This window comes from Ylistrum balloti, unplaced genomic scaffold, assembly GCF_031769215.1.
Source record: "Ylistrum balloti isolate Yb309-2 unplaced genomic scaffold, AGI_CSIRO_Ybal_v1 Utg370380, whole genome shotgun sequence".
Taxonomy (NCBI): domain Eukaryota; kingdom Metazoa; phylum Mollusca; class Bivalvia; order Pectinida; family Pectinidae; genus Ylistrum; species Ylistrum balloti.
Genome location: NW_026782265.1, coordinates 256,116 through 281,423, shown reverse-complemented (window position 1 = coordinate 281,423; position 25,308 = coordinate 256,116). Strand labels below are relative to the sequence as shown.

At 35.0% G+C, this 25,308-nt stretch overlaps 1 protein-coding gene across 1 annotated transcript; it reads left to right on the top strand.

Moving 5' to 3' along the window:
* The first annotated feature begins 3,382 nt into the window (after positions 1 to 3,382).
* On the top strand, positions 3,383 to 24,880 carry LOC132554122 (uridine-cytidine kinase-like 1). The gene is made up of 15 exons (XM_060218423.1): positions 3,383 to 3,432; positions 4,643 to 4,896; positions 5,255 to 5,361; positions 7,381 to 7,551; positions 12,341 to 12,412; positions 12,680 to 12,869; positions 13,679 to 13,740; positions 13,949 to 14,067; positions 14,261 to 14,354; positions 15,204 to 15,266; positions 16,222 to 16,272; positions 22,734 to 22,856; positions 22,964 to 23,129; positions 24,104 to 24,202; positions 24,484 to 24,880. The coding sequence occupies exons 1-15, from the start codon at positions 3,383 to 3,385 to the stop codon at positions 24,531 to 24,533; spliced, it is 1,671 nt and encodes a 556-aa protein (XP_060074406.1). The 3' UTR covers positions 24,534 to 24,880.
* The last annotated feature ends 428 nt before the right edge of the window (positions 24,881 to 25,308 follow it).

Sequence of the window (25,308 nt, the reverse complement as noted above, 5' to 3'; positions counted from 1 at the left end):
GGAATTTGATTTTGAATTATGATAATGTTGCCATGTTGGTATTTGATTTTACATGCTGTTGCCGCTAGTTCCAGCATACGATTGTTAATCTTGTCTGAACAGTCTTCACTGTCGTGATCGTACGATGGATAGGACTTTTCAAGATGGCGGACCAACGTAACACCGGAAGGTAAACTCTGCTTTCAAATGGTAATATCCATAGTTTATATACTCACTATGATCATGACACATATTGTATCTGATTCGCAAATAGTGCTAATATTGTTGTACGTATCTTTTTGGATGATAATAAACTTAAAATGTAATGCAATCTGCGTGTAGACTTTGTCAACATGCCGATTTGTTACATCCAAGAGGATATGAGCTTAACTTTTGGTCCTAGCTAAAAAAAATTAAATACATCCAGTGAGAGTTTTAATGTTAACTTGGAGATTAGATCGAATGACAATCTTCTGTGACGGAATCGGAAGCGTGATTGGAGAAAAATACACGGGAAATTTTGACCATGTGATGGCTCGGTCTCGGAGAAAAAACCCGAGACTGAGAAAATCATCCTAACAGATACGTACAACAATATGTTTGTACTTGTATTGTGTATCCCAATAGATACGTACAACAATATGTTTGTACTTGCATTGTGTATCCTAATAGATACGTACAACAATATGTTTGTACTTGTATTGTGTATCCCAATAGATACGTACAACAATATGTTTGTACTTGCATTGTGTATCCTAATAGATACGTACAACAATATGTTTGTACTTGTATTGTGTATCCTAACAGATACGTACAACAATATGTTTGTACTTGTATTGTGTATCCAAATAGATACGTACAACAATATGTTTGTACTTGTATTGTGTATCCCAATAGATACGTACAACAATATGTTTGTACTTGAATTGTGTATCCAAATAGATACGTACAACAATATGTTTGTACTTGTATTGTGTATCCAAACAGATACGTACAACAATATGTTTGTACTTGTATTGTGTATCCAAATAGATACGTACAACAATGTTTGTACTTGTATTGTGTATCCAAATAGATACGTACAACAATATGTTTGTACTTGTATTGTGTATCCTAATAGATACGTACAACAATATGTTTGTACTTGCATTGTGTATCCAAATAGATACGTACAACAATATGTTTGTACTTGTATTGTGTATCCTAACAGATACGTACAACAATATGTTTGTACTTGTATTGTGTATCCAAACAGATACGTACAACAATATGTTTGTACTTGTATTGTGTATCCAAATAGATACGTACAACAATGTTTGTACTTGTATTGTGTATCAAAATAGATACCTACAACAATATGTTTGTACTTGTATTGTGTATCCAAATAGATACGTACAACAATATGTTTGTACTTGTATTGTGTATCCAAACAGATACGTACAACAATTTGTGTATCCAAATAGATACGTACAACAATATGTTTGTACTTGTATTGTGTATCCAAACAGATACGTACAACAATATGTTTGTACTTGTATTGTGTATCCAAATAGATACGTACAACAATGTTTGTACTTGTATTGTGTATCCTAATAGATACGTACAACAATATGTTTGTACTTGTATTGTGTATTGAAACAGATACGTACAACAATATGTTTGTACTTGTATTGTGTATCCAAACAGATACGTACAACAATATGTTTGTACTTGTATTGTGTATCCAAATAGATACGTACAACAATATGTTTGTACTTGTATTGATTATCCTAACAGATACGTACAACAATGTTTGTACTTGTATTGTGTATCCTAATAGATACGTACAACAATATGTTTGTACTTGTATTGTGTATCCTAATAGATGCGTACGACAATATGTTTGTACTTGTATTGTGTATCCTAATAGATGCGTACAACAATATGTTTGTACTTGTATTGTGTATCCTAATAGATGCGTACAACAATATGTTTGTACTTGTATTGTGTATCCTAATAGATGCGTACAACAATATGTTTGTACTTGTATTGTGTATCCAAACAGATACGTACAACAATATGTTTGTACTTGTATTGTGTATCCAAACAGATACGTACAACAATATGTTTGTACTTGTATTGTGTATCCTAATAGATGCGTACAACAATATGTTTGTACTTGTATTGTGTATCCAAACAGATACGTACAACAATATGTTTGTACTTGTATTGTGTATCCAAATAGATACGTACAACAATATGTTTGTACTTGTATTGTGTATCCTAATAGATGCGTACGACAATATGTTTGTACTTGTATTGTGTATCCTAATAGATGCGTACAACAATATGTTTGTACTTGTATTGTGTATCCTAATAGATGCGTACAACAATATGTTTGTACTTGTATTGTGTATCCTAATAGATGCGTACAACAATATGTTTGTACTTGTATTGTGTATCCAAACAGATACGTACAACAATATGTTTGTACTTGTATTGTGTATCCAAACAGATACGTACAACAATATGTTTGTACTTGTATTGTGTATATGATAATCTTTTTATCTTTTTAACATTTTCCTTTATTTTCTACCCTCCCTCTGCATTCTCTAACTTTTTAACATACTTTCTAACATATTAAAGTCACTAATAATGGAATTGAGAAAAAAGTAAATTTCATTCTTTGTCATTTGCGATCTTCGTCAAGTTTCAGTTATCTTCGCTTTATAGATTCTCATGCCGACCACACAAAGTGCCATACTATCGTGCACTATTGTTCCCGAGATCAATCAATGATAAACGGCTTTCAAAAGTGAATATATTTTTACTTATCTAAAAATGAACAGCGGAAAATTCGTCCCTATCCGATTCCTCGCCATGGCACTACATCCAGTAGAGTGACTATGTATTTCAGTGCGTGTCATGATCATGGCCATTATGTACATCCAGAGTCGGCTACACTTCTATGACTGATTACACTATTAAGTGGTTTTTCCTTATCGATAATCGCCAATAAATGCAAAAAAAAAACCCACAAAATTATCATCATTTTTCATTTTCCTTATTTTTTTTTTTTTTAGAATTTTTCAGGTATGAGCGATTTCTTTGCCCGAGATTTGGCGATATAGTCCGAGTTGTTTCGTTGGCGATCTCTATCGACATCGACTTCAAGATTTACTAATGATAAAATGTCATTAAATAGTATACAATCAAATGAAAAATATATATGTTGATCATTAAAGCTTACAAATAATGACAGCTTGAAAAACAATTTTGCAAACATCGTCAACTAATTTGTCTTTGCATTTTGAGACGACCCCCGTATTTATAAGCACCTTTGTGATGAAGACTTTAAATTAGTAACAGGAAGTAGACCTAGTGCTGTGTTGTTATTTTTAAGTATTGGACATATAATCAAACAATGGCGTTTATTTTTGAAAGGCCTGGTTCTGCTAGCTCTGCATCTGACAGGTAGGCATGGCAAAACTACATTTCACTGCTGAATACAGCTAGTTTTATGGCGTTGTTCAATTCCAACTGGTCATATACGAGACCATGTGGTCGGTACAAACACACAGACTGTTATACTTTTCCCGACATTTTTGGCAGAGTAGCAATACACGTGTTGTTTGATGGATGTTGGTGTGCAATAAAACAGACCAGTACTATTCTTAGTTTTAACATTGAAAGCGGTTACATGTGTAAAATTGGAGAGGTTGGGCCACAGTTGACGATCTAAATAATGAATCCCCATTTGAGGTGCAGGAGTACATAATTAATCCACGGTGTGTTTGTAGACCGGATACACGTGTGCATGCATAATGTACCGGCGTTGCATATTTGTTCGGTTCCCAACTCGTCACTGGATGTCTGAAATAAAACAATAAATAGTAATCCCGGTTTTCACTGCACCGTCCGGCATCCGTGGATAGCTTTTTAAGAACCTCGGTTTTCAGCTACATAACCAATTTGGAACTGTGTCAGTTTTTTTTTTCATGTACATATAAATAATGATAAACTACAATATCTGGGAGTGAATTCTTAAAAAAAAAAAACGAAAACAGAAAATATTTAAGACATCTTGAAGATCATGTTGATACCATATTTGGAAAGAAATTAATTATTAATTCTCCAAATTTAGAGGAAGAATTTCAACAGTGATGGTTGACTCGGACGCCATTCAGTAAAACCTCAGTGCCTATTTTGTTAAAACAAAACTGATAGAAAGATCCCTATGTACTATTTTATAAATATGTGAACGAAATTTATTAACTGTTGGTCATTCTTTTTTTTATAGAAAATAAACATATCAAGAACCTTGGGTAAATTTGTAAAAGTAATAGTTAAAATGTCAACATTTTTGTGATAAAAGATGATGTTTATGATTTCATGAACACTGAAATTTATTAAGTTAATCTGTTTTAAATCGCGATCTCCAAGTGTCCTTAAGTTCACATAGTAAGGGACTGCTCACAAAGACTGAAAAAATAATATACAAAGATAAAAGAAAAACAATAATTAAAAAAATGAACAAAAAAATAGTAGGAATGAAAATTGAATTCAGTATGTGAAAACCTTATGGATATTTTTAATTATACAAATCTTATCAACTTGAGATGTATTTTTATCAGATTGATTTTCTCAGAGATAGGTATTATATTCCATAATCATTACTTTACAGTGGTAGTGGATCTGGGGAAGATCATGATCCAGAGATTCGTATAGGTGATGCTGCTACCTCTCCACCTAAATCTCCAGTCAAACCACCCAAAAGTCCTTGTAAAACATCCCTCATCAAACGTCAGAAATCACTGATAGCAGCAAGCTCCAACAAATCTGTTCGTGTTTATCATGCTGGGATTAGGACCTTATATACAGCTGGGCGACCACCCTGGTATGATTCTCATGGATCTCAAAAGGAGGCCTTTGTCATTGGTGAGTTGTCATGCTAACCTGAATATTGTGATATTGAGAAACAAAAAACAGCAATAAAATGAAGCCGAGAATTTTGTACTCCTTGAATTGTTATGGGTATTTTTTCTTTTATTTCATATATTGTAGTGTTATTCTGGGAAAATACTAAACAATGCAAGGTGTTATTATGCTTTATAACTTATTTAAATGATGTAAAAAAATGCCTTTAAAAATCTTATTTTTTTTAGCAAAACAAGCCTTTTTTTTTAGTATAGACTCAAAATTTTATTCCAGAATGAAACAGAATATCCTGTAAGTTCTATTATTTTTACTGTTGACTACATGGCTCATTTATACCTAACTTTATGTCTACACATAGGTGTTTGTGGAGGTAGTGCTTCAGGCAAGACCACTGTAGCCAAGAGAATCATTGAAATGTTGGATGTGCCTTGGGTCAGTCTTCTGAGCATGGACTCCTTCTACAAGGTAACTCATTTGTACAAATTCAAACTCGCTTATAGTGTGTCATGTTTACACCATAACTTGTGATTACTCTTAAGTTATGCGTAACCTACTGAAGGGGAGCAAGGGGAAGGTCAATCCACCTGTCTGTCTGTCCATCTCTCCCTTCATCTGTGCTCTTGCAGCTTCATTTCTGTAGGTACTCTCATCAAACTTTACATATTAAGTATAAAAAATAATGTTTTAGTTTCAGAATTTTTTGGTCAAGAATAAGGTCACTGTTACTATTTATAGAAAATCATGGTCAGTGCTGTGGGGGCTTCATTCGATGAAGGTTAGTCTTAGCAAAGTTCACAAACTAGTTAAGCTTTAGATCATCTTTGAACCCTTTGAGTTTAAGTGCTTTTGGGTCAAGGTTAAGGTCGCTTACTATTTTTAGAAACTTTATAATCCATTATAGCATAATAGCTGGTAGGGGCAATAATTTACTAGGTAATACATTACTACAATGCTTCACATGTTCACAATAAGCTGCCAAAACCTGTGAGTTACTTCATCTCTAAAACCAACTCAGTTATTCACTGACTGATATATCTACTCAGTTATTCACTGACTGATAAATTTACTCAGTTATTCACTGATTGATAAATTTGCTCAGTTATTCACTGACTGATAAATTTACTCAATTATTCACTGACTGATAAATCTACTCAGTTATTCACTGACTGATAAACCTACTCAGTTATTCACTGACTGATAAACCTACTCAGTTATTCACTGACTGATAAACCTACTCAGTTATTCACTGACTGATAAACATGCTCAGTTATTCACTGACTGATAAACCTACTCAGTTATTCACTGACTGATAAACCTACTCAGTTATTCACTGACTGATAAACATGCTCAGTTATTCACTGACTGATAAACCTACTCAGTTATTCACTGACTGATAAACCTACTCAGTTATTCACTGATTGATAAACATGCTCAGTTATTCACTGACTGATAAACATGCTCAGTTATTCACTGACTGATAAACCTATTCAGTTATTCACTGACTGATAAACCTACTCAGTTATTCACTGACTGATAAACATGCTCAGTTATTCACTGACTGATAAACCTACTCAGTTATTCACTGACTGATAAACCTACTCAGTTATTCACTGATTGATAAACATGCTCAGTTATTCACTGACTGATAAACATGCTCAGTTATTCACTGACTGATAAACCTATTCAGTTATTCACTGACTGATAAACCTACTCAGTTATTCACTGACTGATAAACCTACTCAGTTATTCACTGACTGATAAATCTACTCAGTTATTCACTGACTGATAAATCTACTCAGTTATTCACTGATTGATAAACATGCTCAGTTATTCACTGACTGATAAACCTACTCAGTTATTCACTGACTGATAAACCTACTGAGTTATTCACTGACTGATAAACCTACTCAGTTATTCACTGACTGATAAATCTACTCAGTTATTCACTGACTGATAAACCTACTCAGTTATTCACTGACTGATAAACCTACTCAGTTATTCACTGACTGATAAACCTACTCAGTTATTCACTGACTGATAAATCTACTCAGTTATTCACTGACTGATAAATCTACTCAGTTATTCACTGACTGATAAATTTACTCAGTTATTCACTGACTGATAAATCTACTCAGTTATTCATTGATTGATAAATCTACTGTTATTCACTGATTGGTCTATTTTATGCCTCCTTGAAGCAAGATGCCTTGTAGAATCCAAGGTTTTTTCTTTGATCCCCTGACCTGGCAACATTTGAAGAGTTGTAAACAAAGTGGTCCCTTAAAACACTTTGTACTTCTTACAGTTCTTCCTCCCTTTTCAAATTCTTGTTCTTGGTGGTGTCTTCCAAGGCATTCGTCCTCTGATGACTTTGGATGCTGTGATGTTAAACACTGAACAAAGTTATGAAGAATATTTTGTGTTTATCCATTGTAATGAACCAGTTTACATTATTCAATGGAGAATTGGATTGTTTACTGTCAGGTATTGAGTGAAAAGGAACACAAGCTGGCTGGGGAGAATGAATATAACTTTGATCATCCTGATGCCTTTGACTTTGACCTTCTGATCAAGACACTCCAGAGACTGAAAGAAGGAAAGAATGTAGAAGTCCCTATGTACAACTTCATCACTCATGGCCGTGACAAACAAACAGTTGAGTAACAGTTGGACAATGTTTTTGAATTTTATTTTGTAAGTCTTATATCCTAGATAAAGAAAATTGTATCTGATTTAAGTCCTGTAGCTCAGATAAAGAAAATTGTATCTGATTTAAGTCCTATAGCAGAGATAAAGAAAATTGTATCTGATTTAAGTCCTATAGCTCAGATAAAGAAAATTGTATCTGATTTAAGTCCTGTAGCTCAGATAAAGAAAATTGTATCTGATTTAAGTCCTGTAGCCGCGATAAAGAAAATTGTGTCTGATTTAAGTCCTGTAGCTCAGATAAAGAAAATTGTATCTGATTTAAGTCCTTTAGCCGAGATAAAGAAAATTGTATCGGATTTAAGTCCTTTAGCCGAGATAAAGAAAATTGTGTCTGATTTAAGTCCTATAGCTCAGATGAAGAAAATTGTATCTGATTTAAGTCCTGTAGCTCAGATAAAGAAAATTGTATCAGATTTAAGTCCTGTAGCTCAGATAAAGAAAATTGTGTCTGATTTAAGTCCTATAGCCGAGATAAAGAAAATTGTGTCTGATTTAAGTCCTATAGCTCAGATAAAGAAAATTGTGTCTGATTTAAGTCCTATAGCTCAGATGAAGAAAATTGTGTCTGAATTAAGTCCTGTAGCTCAGATAAAGAAAATTGTATCTGATTTAAGTCCTGTAGCTCAGATAAAGAAAATTGTATCTGATTTAAGTCCTGTAGCTCAGATAAAGAAAATTGTATCTGATTTAAGTCCTGTAGCTCAGATAAAGAAAATTGTATCTGATTTAAGTCCTGTAGGTCAGATAAAGAAAATTGTATCTGATTCAAGTCCTGTAGCTCAGATAAAGAAAATTGTGTCTGATTTAAGTCCTATAGCTCAGATAAAGAAAATTGTGTCTAATTTAAGTCCTATAGCTCAGATGAAGAAAATTGTGTCTGAATTAAGTCCTGTAGCTCAGATAAAGAAAATTGTATCTGATTTAAGTCCTGTAGCTCAGATAAAGAAAATTGTGTCTGATTTAAGTCCTGTAGCTCAGATAAAGAAAATTGTATCTGATTTAAGTCCTGTAGCTCAGATAAAGAAAATTGTATCTGATTTAATTCCTGTAGCTCAGATAAAGAAAATTGTATCTGATTTAAGTCCTTTAGCCGAGATAAAGAAAATTGTATCTGATTTAAGTCCTATAGCCGAGATATAGAAAATTGTGTCTGATTTAAGTCCTATAGCTCAGATAAAGAAAATTGTATCTGATTTAAGTCCTATAGCTCAGATAAAGAAAATTGTATCTGATTTAAGTCCTATAGCCGAGATAAAGAAAATTGTATCTGATTTAAGTCCTATAGCCGAGATAAAGAAAATTGTGTCTGATTTAAGTCCTATAGCTCAGATAAAGAAAATTGTGTCTGATTTAATTCCTGTAGCTCAGATAAAGAAAATTGTGTCTGATTTAAGTCCTATAGCCGAGATAAAGAAAATTGTATCTGATTTAAGTCCTATAGCCGAGATAAAGAAAATTGTGTCTGATTTAAGTCCTATAGCTCAGATAAAGAAAATTGTATCTGATTTAAGTCCTATAGCCGAGATAAAGAAAATTGTATCTGATTTAAGTCCTATAGCCGAGATAAAGAAAATTGTATCTGATTTAAGTCCTATAGCTCAGATAAAGAAAATTGTGTCTGATTTAAGTCCTATAGCTCAGATAAAGAACATTGTGTCTGATTTAAGTCCTATAGCTCAGATAAAGAAAATTGTGTCTGATTTAAGTCCTATAGCCGAGATAAAGAAAATTGTGTCTGATTTAAGTCCTATAGCCGAGATAAAGAAAATTGTATCTGATTTAAGTCCTATAGCTCAGATAAAGAAAATTGTGTCTGATTTAAGTCCTATAACTCAGATAAAGAAAATTGTGTCTGATTTAAGTCCTATAGCTCAGATAAAGAAAATTGTGTCTGATTTAAGTCCTATAGCTCAGATAAAGAAAATTGTGTCTGATTTAAGTCCTATAGCTCAGATAAAGAAAATTGTGTCTGATTTAATTCCTGTAGCTCAGATAAAGAAAATTGTGTCTGATTTAAATCCTATAGCTCAGATAAAGAAAAGTGTGTCTGATTTAAGTCCTATAGCGGAGATAAAGAAAATTGTGTCTGATTTAAGTCCTATAGCTTAGATAAAGAACATTGTGTCTGATTTAAGTCCTATAGCTCAGATAAAGAAAATTGTATCTGATTTAAGTCCTATAGCCGAGATAAAGAAAATTGTGTCTGATTTAAGTCCTATAGCTCAGATAAAGAAAATTGTATCTGATTTAAGTCCTATAGCCGAGATAAAGAAAATTGTATCTGATTTAAGTCCTATAGCTCAGATAAAGAAAATTGTGTCTGATTTAAGTCCTATAACTCAGATAAAGAAAATTGTGTCTGATTTAAGTCCTATAGCCGAGATAAAGAAAATTGTGTCTGATTTAAGTCCTATAGCTCAGATAAAGAACATTGTGTCTGATTTAAGTCCTATAGCTCAGATAAAGAAAATTGTATCTGATTTAAGTCCTATAGCCGAGATAAAGAAAATTGTGTCTGATTTAAGTCCTATAGCTCAGATAAAGAAAATTGTATCTGATTTAAGTCCTATAGCCGAGATAAAGAAAATTGTGTCTGATTTAAGTCCTATAGCTCAGATAAAGAAAATTGTGTCTGATTTAAGTGTGGCAGCCATTGTTTTAGGAAGTTATATCTACATATGTTTAACTATTTGTATATAAATCCTGTAGTGCTGATTTAACATCAGAAGACATTAAAGTATAAAGTATATCAGACTTTGCATACCCCTGGTGTCTGCTGTGTTGTGCTGTATGAAGCAAGCGATGATTCATTCAGATTATATTGGGCCAGGTTATTTATGATGTGATAACAACAGCAAGGTAGTTTGTGGGGCTTTACATAGTCATGTGATGTTGGAAGCAAAGAAAGGCATGAAATACCTTTTATCAATGTGGTGTTGTAGATGAGAGTGGTATGGATGGAGAGGATGTTAAGGATGGTAGTGGTGTTGTTGACGAGAGTGGTATGGATGGAGAGGATGTTGTGAATGGGAGAGGTGTTGTAGATGAGAGTGGTATGGATGGAGAGGATGTTAAGGATGGTAGTGGTGTTGTTGACGAGAGTGGTATGGATGGAGAGGATGTTGTGAATGGGAGTGGTGTTGTAGATGAGAGTGGTATGGATAGAGAGGATGTTGTGAATGGGAGTGGTGTTGTAGACGAGAGTGGTATGGATGGAGAGGATGTTGTGAATGGGAGTGGTGTTGTAGATGAGAGTGGTATGGATAGAGAGGATGTTGTGAATGGGAGTGGTGTTGTAGACGAGAGTGGTATGGATGGAGAGGATGTTGTGAATGGGAGAGGTGTTGTAGATGAGAGTGGTATGGATGGAGAGGATGTTGTGAATGGTAGTGGTGTTGTTGACGAGAGTGGTATGGATGGAGAGGATGTTGTGAATGGGAGTGGTGTTGTAGATGAGAGTGGTATGGATAGAGAGGATGTTGTGAATGGGAGTGGTGTTGTAGACGAGAGTGGTATGGATGGAGAGGATGTTGTGAATGGGAGAGGTGTTGTAGATGAGAGTGGTATGGATGGAGAGGATGTTGTGAATGGTAGTGGTGTTGTTGACGAGAGTGGTATGGATGGAGAGGATGTTGTGAATGGGAGTGGTGTTGTAGATGAGAGTGGTATGGATAGAGAGGATGTTGTGAATGGGAGAGGTGTTGTAGATGAGAGTGGTATGGATGGAGAGGATGTTAAGGATGGTAGTGGTGTTGTTGACGAGAGTGGTATGGATGGAGAGGATGTTGTGAATGGGAGTGGTGTTGTAGACGAGAGTTGTTTGGATGGAGAGGATATAGTGAATGGGAGTGGTGTTGTAGACGAGAGTGGTATGGATGGAGAGGATGTTGTGAACGGGAGTGGTGTTGTAGACGAGAGTTGTTTGGATGGAGAGGATGTTGTGAATGGGAGTGGTGTTGTAGACAAGAGTGGTTTGGATGGAGAGGATGTTGTGAATGGGAGTGGTGTTGTAGACGAGAGTGGTATGGATGGAGAGGATGTTGTGAATGGGAGTGGTGTTGTAGACGAGAGTTGTTTGGATGGAAAGGATGTTGTGAATGGGAGAGGTGTTGTAGACGAGAGTTGTTTGGATGGAAAGAATGTTGTGAATGGGAGTGGTGTTGTAGACGAGAGTTGTTTGGATGGAAAGGATGTTGTGAATGGGAGAGGTGTTATAAACGAGTGGTTTGGATGGAGAGGATATAGTGAATGGGAGAGGTGTTATAAACGAGTGGTTTGGATGGAGAGGATGTTGTGAATGGGAGAGGTGTTGTAGACGAGAGTGGTATGAATGGAAAGGATGTTGTGAATGGGAGTGGTGTTGTAGACAAGAGTGGTTTGGATGGAGAGGATGTTGTGAATGGGAGAGGTGTTGTAGACAAGAGTGGTATGGATGGAGAGGATGTTTTGAATGGGAGTGGTGTTGATTTTTTTTTTGACGGGAATAATGTTGTCGATTGGAATATTTGGGGTGAAAGTGTTGTGGATGGGAATGTTTGGGGTGAAAGTGTTGTGGATGGGAATGTTTGGGGTGAAAGTGTTGTGGATGGGAATGTCCTTGAGGAAAGAAGTATCATGAAGAGAGGAATGTTGTGCTGGAAAGTCATGTAAATGGAATTAAGTTTGAAAGTCTGGGAAACTAACATGCTTTGGAAGCCACAATTCATACAAAAATCAATATACTTTTGTATTTCAGAAAACTATCTATGGTGCCAATGTGGTAATATTTGAGGGGATTATGTCGTTTGTCAACAAGGAGCTGTTGGAGGTATGTCACTTTTGTACCCTGTACAAAGTATGCTAACACAAAAACCCAGCTAACCCAGAAGGTTTAGCTCTAAGTGTAGAGAGTCACTGGATCTGTATTACCATCTCTTCAATAAAGAATTTTTGCTGATATTTTTTTGTCCACTTCTTCACATTTCCTGGAATCTAATAAGTAGCCACTAGTTTCTTACAGAAACAATATTCAGCTTTGTACAATTAATAAATCACCACTATGCATTATGGGTAACTTACCTTCATCATGTTTCAGTTGATGGACATGAGAATATTTGTAGACACGGACTCTGATATCCGACTAGCACGAAGGTTAAAAAGAGACATCGCCGAGCGGGGTAGAGGTTTAGAAGGAGTGTTAAAGCAGTACAATAAATTTGTGAAGCCAGCCTTTGAACATTACATTGAACCATCCATGACACATGCAGACATTATTGTTCCAAGAGGTTAGTGTGTTATGTCTGCGTGTATAGTAGGGCTGTGAAATTTCACAGCAAGCAAACAAATCACAAAGTTTTCCTTAATGCAATTGTGATTTTTGTTTCAAATTACCCTGGCAGTTATATGTGGATGGCAGGGGAGGTGACAATGCCATTATACACCTATATCCTAAATGTGATGCACTACCTGAACCAGTACGTTGCTTCTCACCGGTTCTTTCCCTGTAAAGGACTTTACATTCCTTTTTGTTCGTAAATTGTCTTCACTGCCGGTATATACTCCCCTCTTTATGTTAAGCTATATTTCGTTTACCTTCTATAAATTACTGACAAAGGTCATACACTTGATAGTTAGGTCAGAGTTCTGTGTAGGAGGGAGGTACATTTTTGAAGATAGGAGAGCAGATTTCAAAGAGTCAGTTGTCAATTAGAAATAATGTGATTTTGTTACTCAGCTGAAAAACTTTCTGTAACGATAGCCATTTTTTACATCACATGTGCAGACACTGCTGACTTGTTTATTGTCTTCCCTTCTTGTAGATTGACTGCAGTTCATTAAAATTATCATAAACAACAGCTAAAAGGCTTTGGTTTGTTGGTCGTCTGTTTACGGTCAGTTTTCCACAGCTCTAAGAAACCTTGACTGAGATTTAGGGATGAAACATGGGATGTGATATATCAAATGACGCACTCAGTATTGTTTAATTTGCTTGGTTCTTGCTGTAGGTTGCCCTCCCCATTCTGTAATGGTAGCCTTTTTTCCTACCATTACTTATAACAAACACATGTTGTTATCAAGGCATTATATTTTGCAGGAGGAGAAAACATAGTAGCTGTCAGATTGATTGTCATGCATGTTCATACACAACTCCAAAAGGTAATCAATATATTTTTCAAATAAATTCCAAGTGATGTAGAAAACTAGAATTCCTTAGTCGTCCTAAAACCAGATAGGATGTAACTTTTGTTTTAGTAAAATTGTTTTTAGAAATGTTTATCATATCCGTTTCCAGATTTCCAGAGAAAGGGCTGTAAAGGTGAATCAGTGCAACTTCGTTTTATATTGTTTCTTCTTCTTTGTTCAGAGAGGCTTCAAACTCAGGTCCAAACTAGCTCTCTCAGCAAACAATGGAACAAAGATGCCAGACTCCCTTTATGTGTTGGAAAAAACCCCTCAGGTACAGGGACTTCACACATTTATAAGGTGAGAACATCACAGGGACTTCAACCATTTATAAAATTAAATGTTTCCAGATGAATAATTTTCCTACATTCGTAGATTTTATTCAAATATCAGAGAGGGTTCCTACATCTCTGTAAAGTTGTAAAATGAATGTTATTTATTGTTATATTATGAAACCTAAACTGTAACTTATATCATAAATTATTTTTGACAGAAATCGAGAAACTGCAAGAGATGAGTTCATATTCTACTCTAAGAGACTGATGAGGTTGCTGTTTGAGTATGCTATGTCCATGCTTCCATTCAAGGTAAAATCCACTAAGTGGCATTCAGCAAGTACTGACCTGTGGTATTACCAAAAATTTATATATTATTGGGATGTTTTACTGGAAAGTACTTTGTTATGATATAATGAAGTATAATTAGTGAAATAAATGAGAAATCGCCTCACTACAGGTCAAAGTCTACAGGTCAAAGTCATCAGGTCAAAGTTGTAGGTCAAATTTATAAGGTCAAATTCATAAGGTCAAAGTCTACAGGTCAAAGTCATCAGGTCAAAGTTGCAGGTCAAATTCATCAAGTCAAAGTCTACAGGTCAAATTCATCAAGTCAAAGTCTACAGGTCAAAGTCTACAGGTCAAAGTTGCAGGTCAAATTCATCAAGTCAAAGTCTATAGGTCAAAGTCTACAGGTCAATGTTGCAGGTCAAATTCATCATGTCAAAGTCTACAGGTCAAAGTTGCAGGTCAAATTCATAAGGTCAAAGTCATCAGGTCAAAGTTGCAGGTCAAATTCATCAGGTCAAAGTCTACAGGTCAAAGTCTATAGGTCAAAGTCAACAGGTCAAAGTCTACAGGTCAAAGTTGCAGGTCTAATTTGAAACATTTATTCATATTTCACAGACAAATTATTGTGTCTATAAAGCATTCAGCAAAAATTCATTATGAATGTAAGACCCAGTTTAGAGTGAGACTTGTACTAGACTCTTTCTTGATTTGTCAGTATTCTAGTTTATACCAGCAACATGTACATAATGGTTAATCAATATGATAATGTATTAATGAAAAGACGAAAATGATTTTCATATTTATTTACAATTATTTTTTGTATATGAGAACAATCATTCTTTCAGCTAGATGTTTATGTTGTTTTTGTAGTCAGTGAAGGTGGAGACACCTCAGAATGTACTCTATGATGGGAAAAGGCTGAATGCCACAAAGGTAACACATTTTGTCTTTTTTTATTATTATTTTTTTATTTGAATTTCTTTTCAGATAACGGGTTCATTAAAGTTCAAATCTGTGATTTTCATTTGACATCATCTTCATCATTTTTTTATCATTATTTAGAATAAATTTATATTAATCAGAACAAAACAATGATAGATTAGAAATGATTCCTATGTATTAGTGACATTTTGCCAAAAGATTGGAGTTTTTGTATGTTCATTAGGAAGTAGACTTACATAAACTCTGATTAATTGAAATTTTCATCTTCTGATGATTAACTAAATTTTCCTCACCTGATGGTTGATGGAAATTTTCCTCACCTGATGGTTGATGGAAATTTTCCTCATCTGATGGTTGATGGAAATTTTCCTCACCTGATGGTTGATGGAAATTTTCCTCACCTGATGAAATGTTGATGTGAGGTGAATATACTCGACTGTATTCAGCAATGTCTCATTTTTGTGTAGAAAAGCATTGACAAAATGGTAAGCATTGTCCAATGTGTTCTGGACCTGCTTGTCCTGGCGATTGTCTCCCTTGATCCATTCCTTGAAATTTAGTATTTACCTGGATTGTGATTGCCTATTTAGGTCAAATATGTTTATTTTATAATTCTTTTTCTTGGTTACGTAAGTTAATTCTTTTTCTTGGTTACGTAAGTTAATTCTTTTTCTTGGTTACGTAAGTTACCATTTGCCAATATGTTAAGGATCGGGTAAACGCAGAAAGGCTTGGTAGTACAGAATCTGATTTTAAAACATTGAAGTGTGGATTTAAGACCTTTGACTACAGAGAAATAAGGCAGTGGGCCATTCTGCCAGTTACCTGATAGAAGATGCTAATTTGATGGTGATTCTGTGAGATGCCAACTCTACCAAGCAGTAGGTCACCCTCCCTAGCCAGTTATGTGATGACCAGGCTGTTTTATTTGTGTTTTGTATTGTAGATGTGTAATGATTCTTCTTTAGGAGGCAAAAAGACTGAGGTTGTTGTAAAAGTATTTCTTACTTTATTACCCTCTAAATGTATACCTGACTAACTGCTCTTAGTATGATCATCTGGCATTGCTACACTGTTGCTCTGACCCCAAGTCCAGCATATGTAAATAGCAGCTATGCTTGTAAACATCATCTCTCAGTCCTGTGTATAGAATCTCTCTGTAACGCCTCTCGTTCAACGTAGCATTTATCATACTATAGTTCTGGAATGAAGAATTTAAATTATTTTCCATTTTCAACAAACTTTATAATTGTATCCTTGCATCAGTTTTATTGAAATATTTAATGTGTTGTTAAATCAATTAGATTAAAAAAAAATTTTTTTGCAACTGTAACAAGGCATTACCATGGCAAATCTAAATAAAACATGCTTTGAAGTTGTCACATTAGTAGATAGATATCTGTTCATTTCATCATTAATTAATGGCATTTCCCCCACATCTACTAATCCTTATCCCAACACCTAGATGCATATACCTCACACATAAACACACACCCTTACCACACACAAACACACCATTACCCCACACATACATAGCCTTACCTCGACACATACACATGCTTACCCAACACATACACACCTTTACCCGACACACATACACACCCTTACCCCTCACACATACATACCCTTACCTCTCACACATACACACCCTTACCCCACACACATACACACCCTTACCTCTCACACATACACACCCTTAAACCTCACACATACACACCCTTATACCACACACAAACACACCATTACCCCACACATACACAGCCTTACCACGACACATACACATGCTTACCCAACACATACACACCCTTACCCCACACACATACACATCCTTACCCCTCACACATACACACCCTTACCTCTCACACATACACACCCTTATACCACACATATACACCCTTATACCACACACAAACACACCATTACCCCACACATACACAGCCTTACCTCGACACATACACATGCTTACCCAAAACATACACACCCTTACCCCACACACATACACACCCTTACCCCTCACACATACACACCCTTACCCCTCACACATACACATCCTTACCCCTCACACATACACACCCATATACCACACATACACACCCTTATACCACACACAAACACACCATTACTCCACACATACACAGCCTTACCTCGACACATACACATGCTTACCCAACACATACACACCCTTACCCCAAACACATACACACCCTTACCCCTCACACATACACACCCTTACCCCTCACACATACACACCCTTATACCACACACATACACACCCTTATACCACACACATACACATCCTTAACCTACACACATACATACCCTTACCCTACACACATACACACCCTTATATCACATACATACACAGCATTACCCCACATACATACACACCCTTACCCCCCACACATACACATCCTTAGCTCTCACACATACACACCCTTACCTCCCACACATACACACTCTTACCCAACACACATACACACTCTCTTACCTCTCACACATACATAACCTTACCCCACACATACATACCCTTACCCCTCACACATCCATATCCTTATCCTGCACATATACACATCCTTACCACACACACATACACACCCTTACCTCCCACACATACATACTCTTACCCAACACACATACACACTCTCTTACCTCTCACACATACATAACCTTACCCCACACATACATACCCTTACCCCACACATACATACCCTTACCCCCACACATACACATCTTTATCTCTCACACATACACACTCTTACCCCACACACATACACACCCTTACACCTCACACATACACACCCTTACCCCTCACACATACACACCCTTACCCTCACACATACACACCCTTACCCCTCACATACACACTCTTACCCCACACACATACATACTTTTATCCCTCACACATATACACCCTTACCCCTCACAAATACACACCCTTACCCCTCACATATACACACCCTTACCCCTCACACATACACACTCTCACCTCATACACATATACACCCTTACCTCTCACACATACACACCCTTACCCCTAACACATACACACCCTTACCCCTCACACATACACACCCTTACCCCTCACACATTCAAACTCTCACCTCATACACATATACACCCTGGTGTATCACTACTCTATTCAATACTTTACTATGAAAATGATAAGATTCACTTCCATTACTTTATCAAAAAAAACACTTATGTGTCAGTGACTATTCTTTCTACTGACATTTTCTTTTACAGAAATTCAAATTGTTTTTCGTTGTTTTAAGATCAAAAGTTCAAGCAGAAGTGCAAGAGACAAATGGGTAAAAAGTAGCATGGTACAATTGTAATCAACTGTGTCAGGACTCTTATTTTCTTTTTCTGTTTAGGATCCCCTCGCAGCTGTACACACTTACAGCAACACAATTCATTTGTCCATGTAGAAGTTTCAAACTTTGTGTCTTTATTGTTGGAACTTTGTCCAACATTTAGATATTACGTACAGGATAAACAGCTCAACAGTGAAGTACAAGGCTAAAAATTAGGTTTTGGTTTGTTTCATTTGGCTAAGGTCACATGTAAGACTCCCTCATATAATCTTCTTTATCCTTGAGTGAATTCCTAGCAGATTCAATTACTACTGTATAAAGTTATTTAAATGAATATTTCAGGTATTCCTGGTCATGAACATCAATTTAAGTAGAAAATTTTAACCATTTCTGAAGTAAGTGAATTTCTAAACAAGTGTTATATCACACTTTCAGCTTGTTAAGGTGATATTGTGATATATAATGGGTTACCATTGACCCAGATAATTATGTTGCTATGATGATATATAATGGGTTACCATTGACCCAGATAATTATGTTGCTATGGTGATATATAATGAGTTACCATTGACCCAGATAATTATGTTGCTATGGTGATATATAATGAGTTACTATTGACCCAGATAATTATGTTGCTATGGTGATATAAAATGAGTTACCATTGACCCAGATAATTATGTTGCTATGGTGATATATAATGAGTTACTAGTGACAGAGTTAATTATGTTGCTATGGTGATATATAATTATTTACCATTGATCTAGAGAATGATGCTTCTTTGCGGTTATGCAATTACTTATTATTGTCCCAAAAAAATGACATTTCGAAAATGACATTTAGCTCAATATTGAAAAAAAAGAAAATTCTTCAGCTATTTAACAGGTTATTGTGTATGCGAGGGGATTTGTACTCATTATTTTATTTAATCGAATTCAATTTTTTCTATCCAGTATTTTCAAAATCATACAGGAGATCCAATTATCATCTGTTAACAAGGAGGATAACCTAATTCCACTTTTCAATTTGCACTGCCCATTTGTTTAATCACACATTTTATATATATTACAGCATTTTGTTTTATTTAATTTTGATGAAAAGTATTATAACTCTAATTATCATTATCCTTTACACATACAAACCTTTAAAATATAGTCAGTAATTTCTTTCCTTTTTATGTTTAGATTTTTTTTGCCACTTACATCAATGATTATACAAATATAACAAGCACATACTTGATATGTAACAAAACACTGCTGATAAAGCACTCTCCATTGGAACTTAACCATCAACTTGAGGAGTAAGAAGTGATGAGCTGACAGGTGGAAAACAACCTTGACTAAACAATGCTATAGATAAGACTAGGTTTATTGGTTTTTAGATAATCTCTTTGACATCTTGAATCTCTTTCCCATTTTATATTGTGTGTATATATCCTTCACCATCCAATCCAAATCACTTGAATTAAGCAATGTAGCTGATATATTTCTGGATTCTGCTCTAGATTACAAGGACAAGTAGCTATGTTGTAAGCTGTCTAACCAGGATGCCCGGCCTATCTCACCTCGGTGTCCTTTATGTGTAACCACGGTATTTATAGTTCAGATAGATCACAGGTTACTTATCATGAACATTCTGTTTATATTGATGAAGTTTTGAGACATTTATAGATAGCCATTTTCTATAATATGCTCTACTTATTAGCTACATAAAATATTTTTGTATCCAATTGTATTCACACTAAATAAAACAAAAAAGGCCAATAGATACATTTGTTACTGTTGCCAGGTTACAACAATTTATGTAATTTTTCAGATGTTTCTGTGGGCTAAATGTTTCAAATCATAAAAAAGAATAACCTCTGTAAGTCAATTGTTACTAAATATTAAAATAAATTCTCTCAATTTACATTCTGTACAAGAAGTTCTATCATTAACATGATGAAAAAAGTGTCTTCATCTAATTTTCAGTTATTTAACTGATCAGCACAATGATTGTCAATTTTACTGTAGTACGCAGTACAAAGGGAACAGTGGTACAGTAACAAAAACTACACAAATGTCAGGTATATACTCAAATATACATACAAATCAGCTGCCAATTAAGGGTACAGCAAGCTAGTCAATCGATTGAAATTGTTTTCATTATTTGGGGTTATTTAGCTCTTGGTGAGATAAGTAATGCTTGTGCAAATGGCAGTAAGCAAGAAGTTATATATGAAGTGTCAAAAAAATATCAGGTTTGTGTCAGCCATTTCACTGTCACACCTAATTAGACTATTTTCAGTCTATCTTGTAAATCCTGAGTTGTAGATGTATTTACATCAGGTTTGTGTCAGCCATTTTACTGTCCTACCTAATTAGACTATTTTCAATGTGAGTTTCCCTATTTCATGAATCCTGAGTTGAAGATGTATTTTGTTAGTTATAAATTGGTTCATTGTGTTAAGTTTTATTTTTGACAGGCTTGGTATCTTTATTTGGAGTCCAAAGTAAATAAGTAAACATGTGTCAGTATGTTACACATTACTGTGTTGGATTGTGGAAGTTTTGTACACAGTCAATTAAGCTATAATGATCACACTGACAATGGAAACTGTGTCATATGTAAACCTACTACCTGGTAACTACTGATGATTACCTACTACTGCTACTCACCTATCAAGAATGATTATGTGTTGGTACATGCTAGCCCTGACCTTGTTTGTCATCAAAACTCTTCTCTCAGTTTTTGATACATGTAAACTTGTGCCTTCTTTTTCCTGTACATTTCAAAGGTCAAAGGTAAATCAAGACATTAATGTCATCTTCTTGTCTCACTTCTGTTTTTCTACTGGTACACAGATGTTACCATGTACCAATATTTTACAATTTTATGGAAGTTTTTGATGTTCAAAATTTATGTTAAAAGAAAGTATTTGAAATGGATGTAAGAAGAAAAATTTACCTTGAAGGGTGATATAATCCTAAACCAAATGAATTCAGATTTTTATCTTCATAAACTTTAGGCCTAAAATAGGAAAATACTCCTGATTATACATACCTTTATATGTATAAATGATTAAAGAATGGAATTCTTCTTGTCATTTATAACTGACACAAAACTACCTTTGGCCTTTTTGAATTTCTGTGCTGATACTACAGCAAAAAGTTTAACAGTGTTTGAGTTACCTCCCTTGCCTCTTTGAGAATTGTTGAAGATGGCTGCTGCATGGTGTGATGTTTACTGGTAGACAGATTTCAAGCAGGTCAAACAACAGGCATTCAACATTGATTCATGAGATATTCATAACTTTCAGCATGGACACCTTGTTTTGAGCTGTTAATGTGTTGAATGTTTGATTTTTTAAGTAATCGGTAGCTACAGTTAGACTCTTAATTGTTTTAGTTCATTGATGTCCAAGGGGATTTCATGATCAACAGTATATAATGACTTATTACAGTATAATTTTGGCTCATTGAAGGAGCATCAGGGGAAAAAAGTTTGTTTGGTATCCTCTACTTTATATGATTAATGTTTTATAAATCTAGAGTCTTGCTTTAGTGAAATGTGGTTTTTAATCCAGGTTCTAGGGATACAATGTTTTAAACATTTTAGGTGATTTCTCATAAACCATGCATCTTCAAAATATTTTTTTCATGAGCTTCAAGTCATGCCTCATGCAAGCTAAGATTTTCATAGTCAAAGATGGAGGAAGAGGTTTTAAGACTTGAAATACTTCATAAGCATGTCAGCTTTTAAATGAATTTGGTGGTAAGAGTGTTACAGGAACCTTTGACTTTTTGTTTAACATAGAGAAATCATATTGAAACTGTGAAAAAGATTGACAAGTAGATGTAAATTAACACTTGTTAAAAACAATGATAACTGTTGGAAAAGGAGCCTGAAAAGATAAACTTTTTTTTTCAGTCGTTTCTGATCTAAGAGATGCATTAGGAAGTAATTTTTTCCAAAAAGCTTACTTAGCTTTTAAAATTGAAGGGAAATTAGTTTGTTTATATTTTGGAAGATGTATCAGATTTCAATGTTGGTGTTATACAATATTATTTAGAGATATCAGCATTTTCTAAATTCCATGATATTGTTTCTAAATTACCCAATCTTTGCAATCCTATATCATATATCATTGTCTGACTTTTGTCCCTAGATATGTGGGGTGTCTATATTACGTGCTGGGGAGACCATGGAACAGGCTCTTTGTGAAGTTTGCAAGGACATCAGGCTCGGCAAAATCCTCATACAGACCAACTTTGATACAGGGGAGCCAGAGGTGAGACACTTCTCAGTAGGATTCAGCTGATACATGTTATTCTGGTAGGCTGATAAAGGATATTTGGCTGTGTGTTTATATTTTATTTCATTGTTTCCTTGTCACAGCTACATTACCTACGACTTCCAAAGGATATTAAAGAGACACATGTGATGTTGATGGATGCCACAGTTGCCACTGGAGCAGCAGCTATGATGGCCATCAGGGTGCTGTTGGACCATGACGTTCCTGAGGAAAACATTCTTCTACTGTCTCTGTTGATGGCTCAGTCAGGTCAGTATGATGGGGTTGTGTTCAAACTAAATAAAACAGATGACACAATAACAGATTTGTTTTCAGTTCATCAGTGATTGTCTGTAGAGATTCTGTGTCATTAGTGATAGGTTTGTAGTCTGTCAGTGATTGTCTGTAGAGATTCTGTGTCATTAGTGATAGGTTTGTAGTCTGTCTGATTGTCTGTAGAGATTCTGTGTCATTAGTGATAGGTTTGTAGTCTGTCAGTGATTGTCTGTAGAGATTCTGTGTCATTAGTGATAGGTTTGTAGTCTGTCAGTGATTGTCTGTAGAGATTCTGTGTCGTTAGTGATAGGTTTATATAGTCTGTCAGTGATTGTCTGTAGAGATTCTGTGTCATTAGTGATAGGTTTGTAGTCTGTCTGATTGTCTGTAGAGATTCTGTGTCATTAGTGATAGGTTTGTAGTCTGTCAGTGATTGTCTGTAGAGATTCTGTGTCATTAGTGATAGGTTTGTAGTCTGTCAGTGATTGTCTGTAGAGATTCTGTGTCATTAGTGATAGGTTTGTAGTCTGTCTGATTGTCTGTAGAGATTCTGTGTCATTAGTGATAGGTTTGTAGTCTGTCAGTGATTGTCTGTAGAGATTCTGTGTCATTAGTGATAGGTTTGTAGTCTGTCAGTGATTGTCTGTAGAGATTCTGTGTCATTAGTGATAGGTTTGTAGTGTTCCCCAGGTGTACATTTGTTGGTCTCCACATGCCCTAACCTTTGTGTGTGTTATTCATCAGGTGTACACTCCGTGGTGTATACCTTCTCTAACTTCTGTCTGTTTTGTGTTCCTGAGGCGTACACTCCGTGGTGTATACCTTCTCTAACTTCTGTCTGTTTTGTGTTCCTGAGGCGTACACTCCGTGGTGTATACCTTCTCTAACTTCTGTCTGTTTTGTGTTCCTGAGGCGTACACTCCGTGGTGTATACCTTCTCTAACTTCTGTCTGTTTTGTGTTCTTCAGGCGTACACTCCGTGGCGTATGCCTTCCCTAAGGTGAAGATTGTCACTACGGCTGTGGACAAGCATGTCAATGACAAATTCCACATACTACCTGGAATAGGTAAGGACCTGAACATAACTGGAAAAAATTAATTGGTTTTTTATAAAGAAAACTAAAATGACAATGCCAAATAATTCTTTATAATGAAAAGTGTATGTTAAAACAGAATCAAGGTAAATAGTGGGAAAGATATAAAATCAATCTTTTCTGAGAAGTTCATGTGAGACTAAAGCAGGACCCTGTTGAAACTTTAGTTCAGAAAACAAACAGCCTGATTTTGTCATGTATTACAAGTTGTTAAGTTAACTGAAGTTTTCATCATGAAGAAACTTTTATTTCAGGAAATTTTGGAGACAGATACTTTGGAACCGACCTTCCTGTTGAAAGTTGAGCGATGTCTTGAAGATGGTTCTGTAACATATCACCATGGCACCATTGGTTGGATGTTGTTATGTCTAAACCAGTGATATCTCTGCTGGTTACACTGCTGCTTATGGATTAAACCATTGTAAGGTAGCTTAAACTTGCCATCATTTGAAGCCTTTTTCGTGTAAGGATTGTGTAGAGATGTGCGACCTAAATATTTACAGCTACTGCACTCAGTGGTCATAGCTACAGCTCTGATGATAAGAGAAAGGATTTAATGAAGGACCTACAACGTACACGTCACGTTTGGAGTGAAAACAGATACCTTAGGTCCTTATATAAAAACACAAGTAGTTATATAGATATATATAAATATGCATGTACTTATATACATGTACTTATATAAATATACATGTACTTATATATATATATACATGTACTTATGTATATAAATATACATGTACTTATATACATGTACATATATAAATATACATGTACTTATATACATGTACTTATATAAATATACATGTACTTATATATATATACATGTACTTATATATATATACATGTACTTATATACATGTACTTAAATAAATAATATACATGTACTTATATAAATATACATGTACTTATATATATATACATGTACTTATATACATGTACTTATATACATGTACTTATATATATATACATAAATAATATACATGTACTTATATAAATATACATGTACTTATATAAATATACATGTACTTATATAAATATACATGTACTTATATATATATACATGTACTTATATACAT

What these genes read in the sequence shown, in the direction of transcription:
- LOC132554122 (XM_060218423.1), top strand. Translation starts at nt 3,383, where the DNA reads ATGGCGTTTATTTTTGAAAGGCCTGGTTCTGCTAGCTCTGCATCTGAC. An exon ending in ATGGCCGTGACAAACAAACA is followed by an intron (nt 7,552 to 12,340) that starts GTTGAGTAACAG and finishes TTTGTATTTCAG; the next exon opens with AAAACTATCTATGGTGCCAA. An exon ending in TCTGTTGATGGCTCAGTCAG is followed by an intron (nt 23,130 to 24,103) that starts GTCAGTATGATG and finishes TGTGTTCTTCAG; the next exon opens with GCGTACACTCCGTGGCGTAT.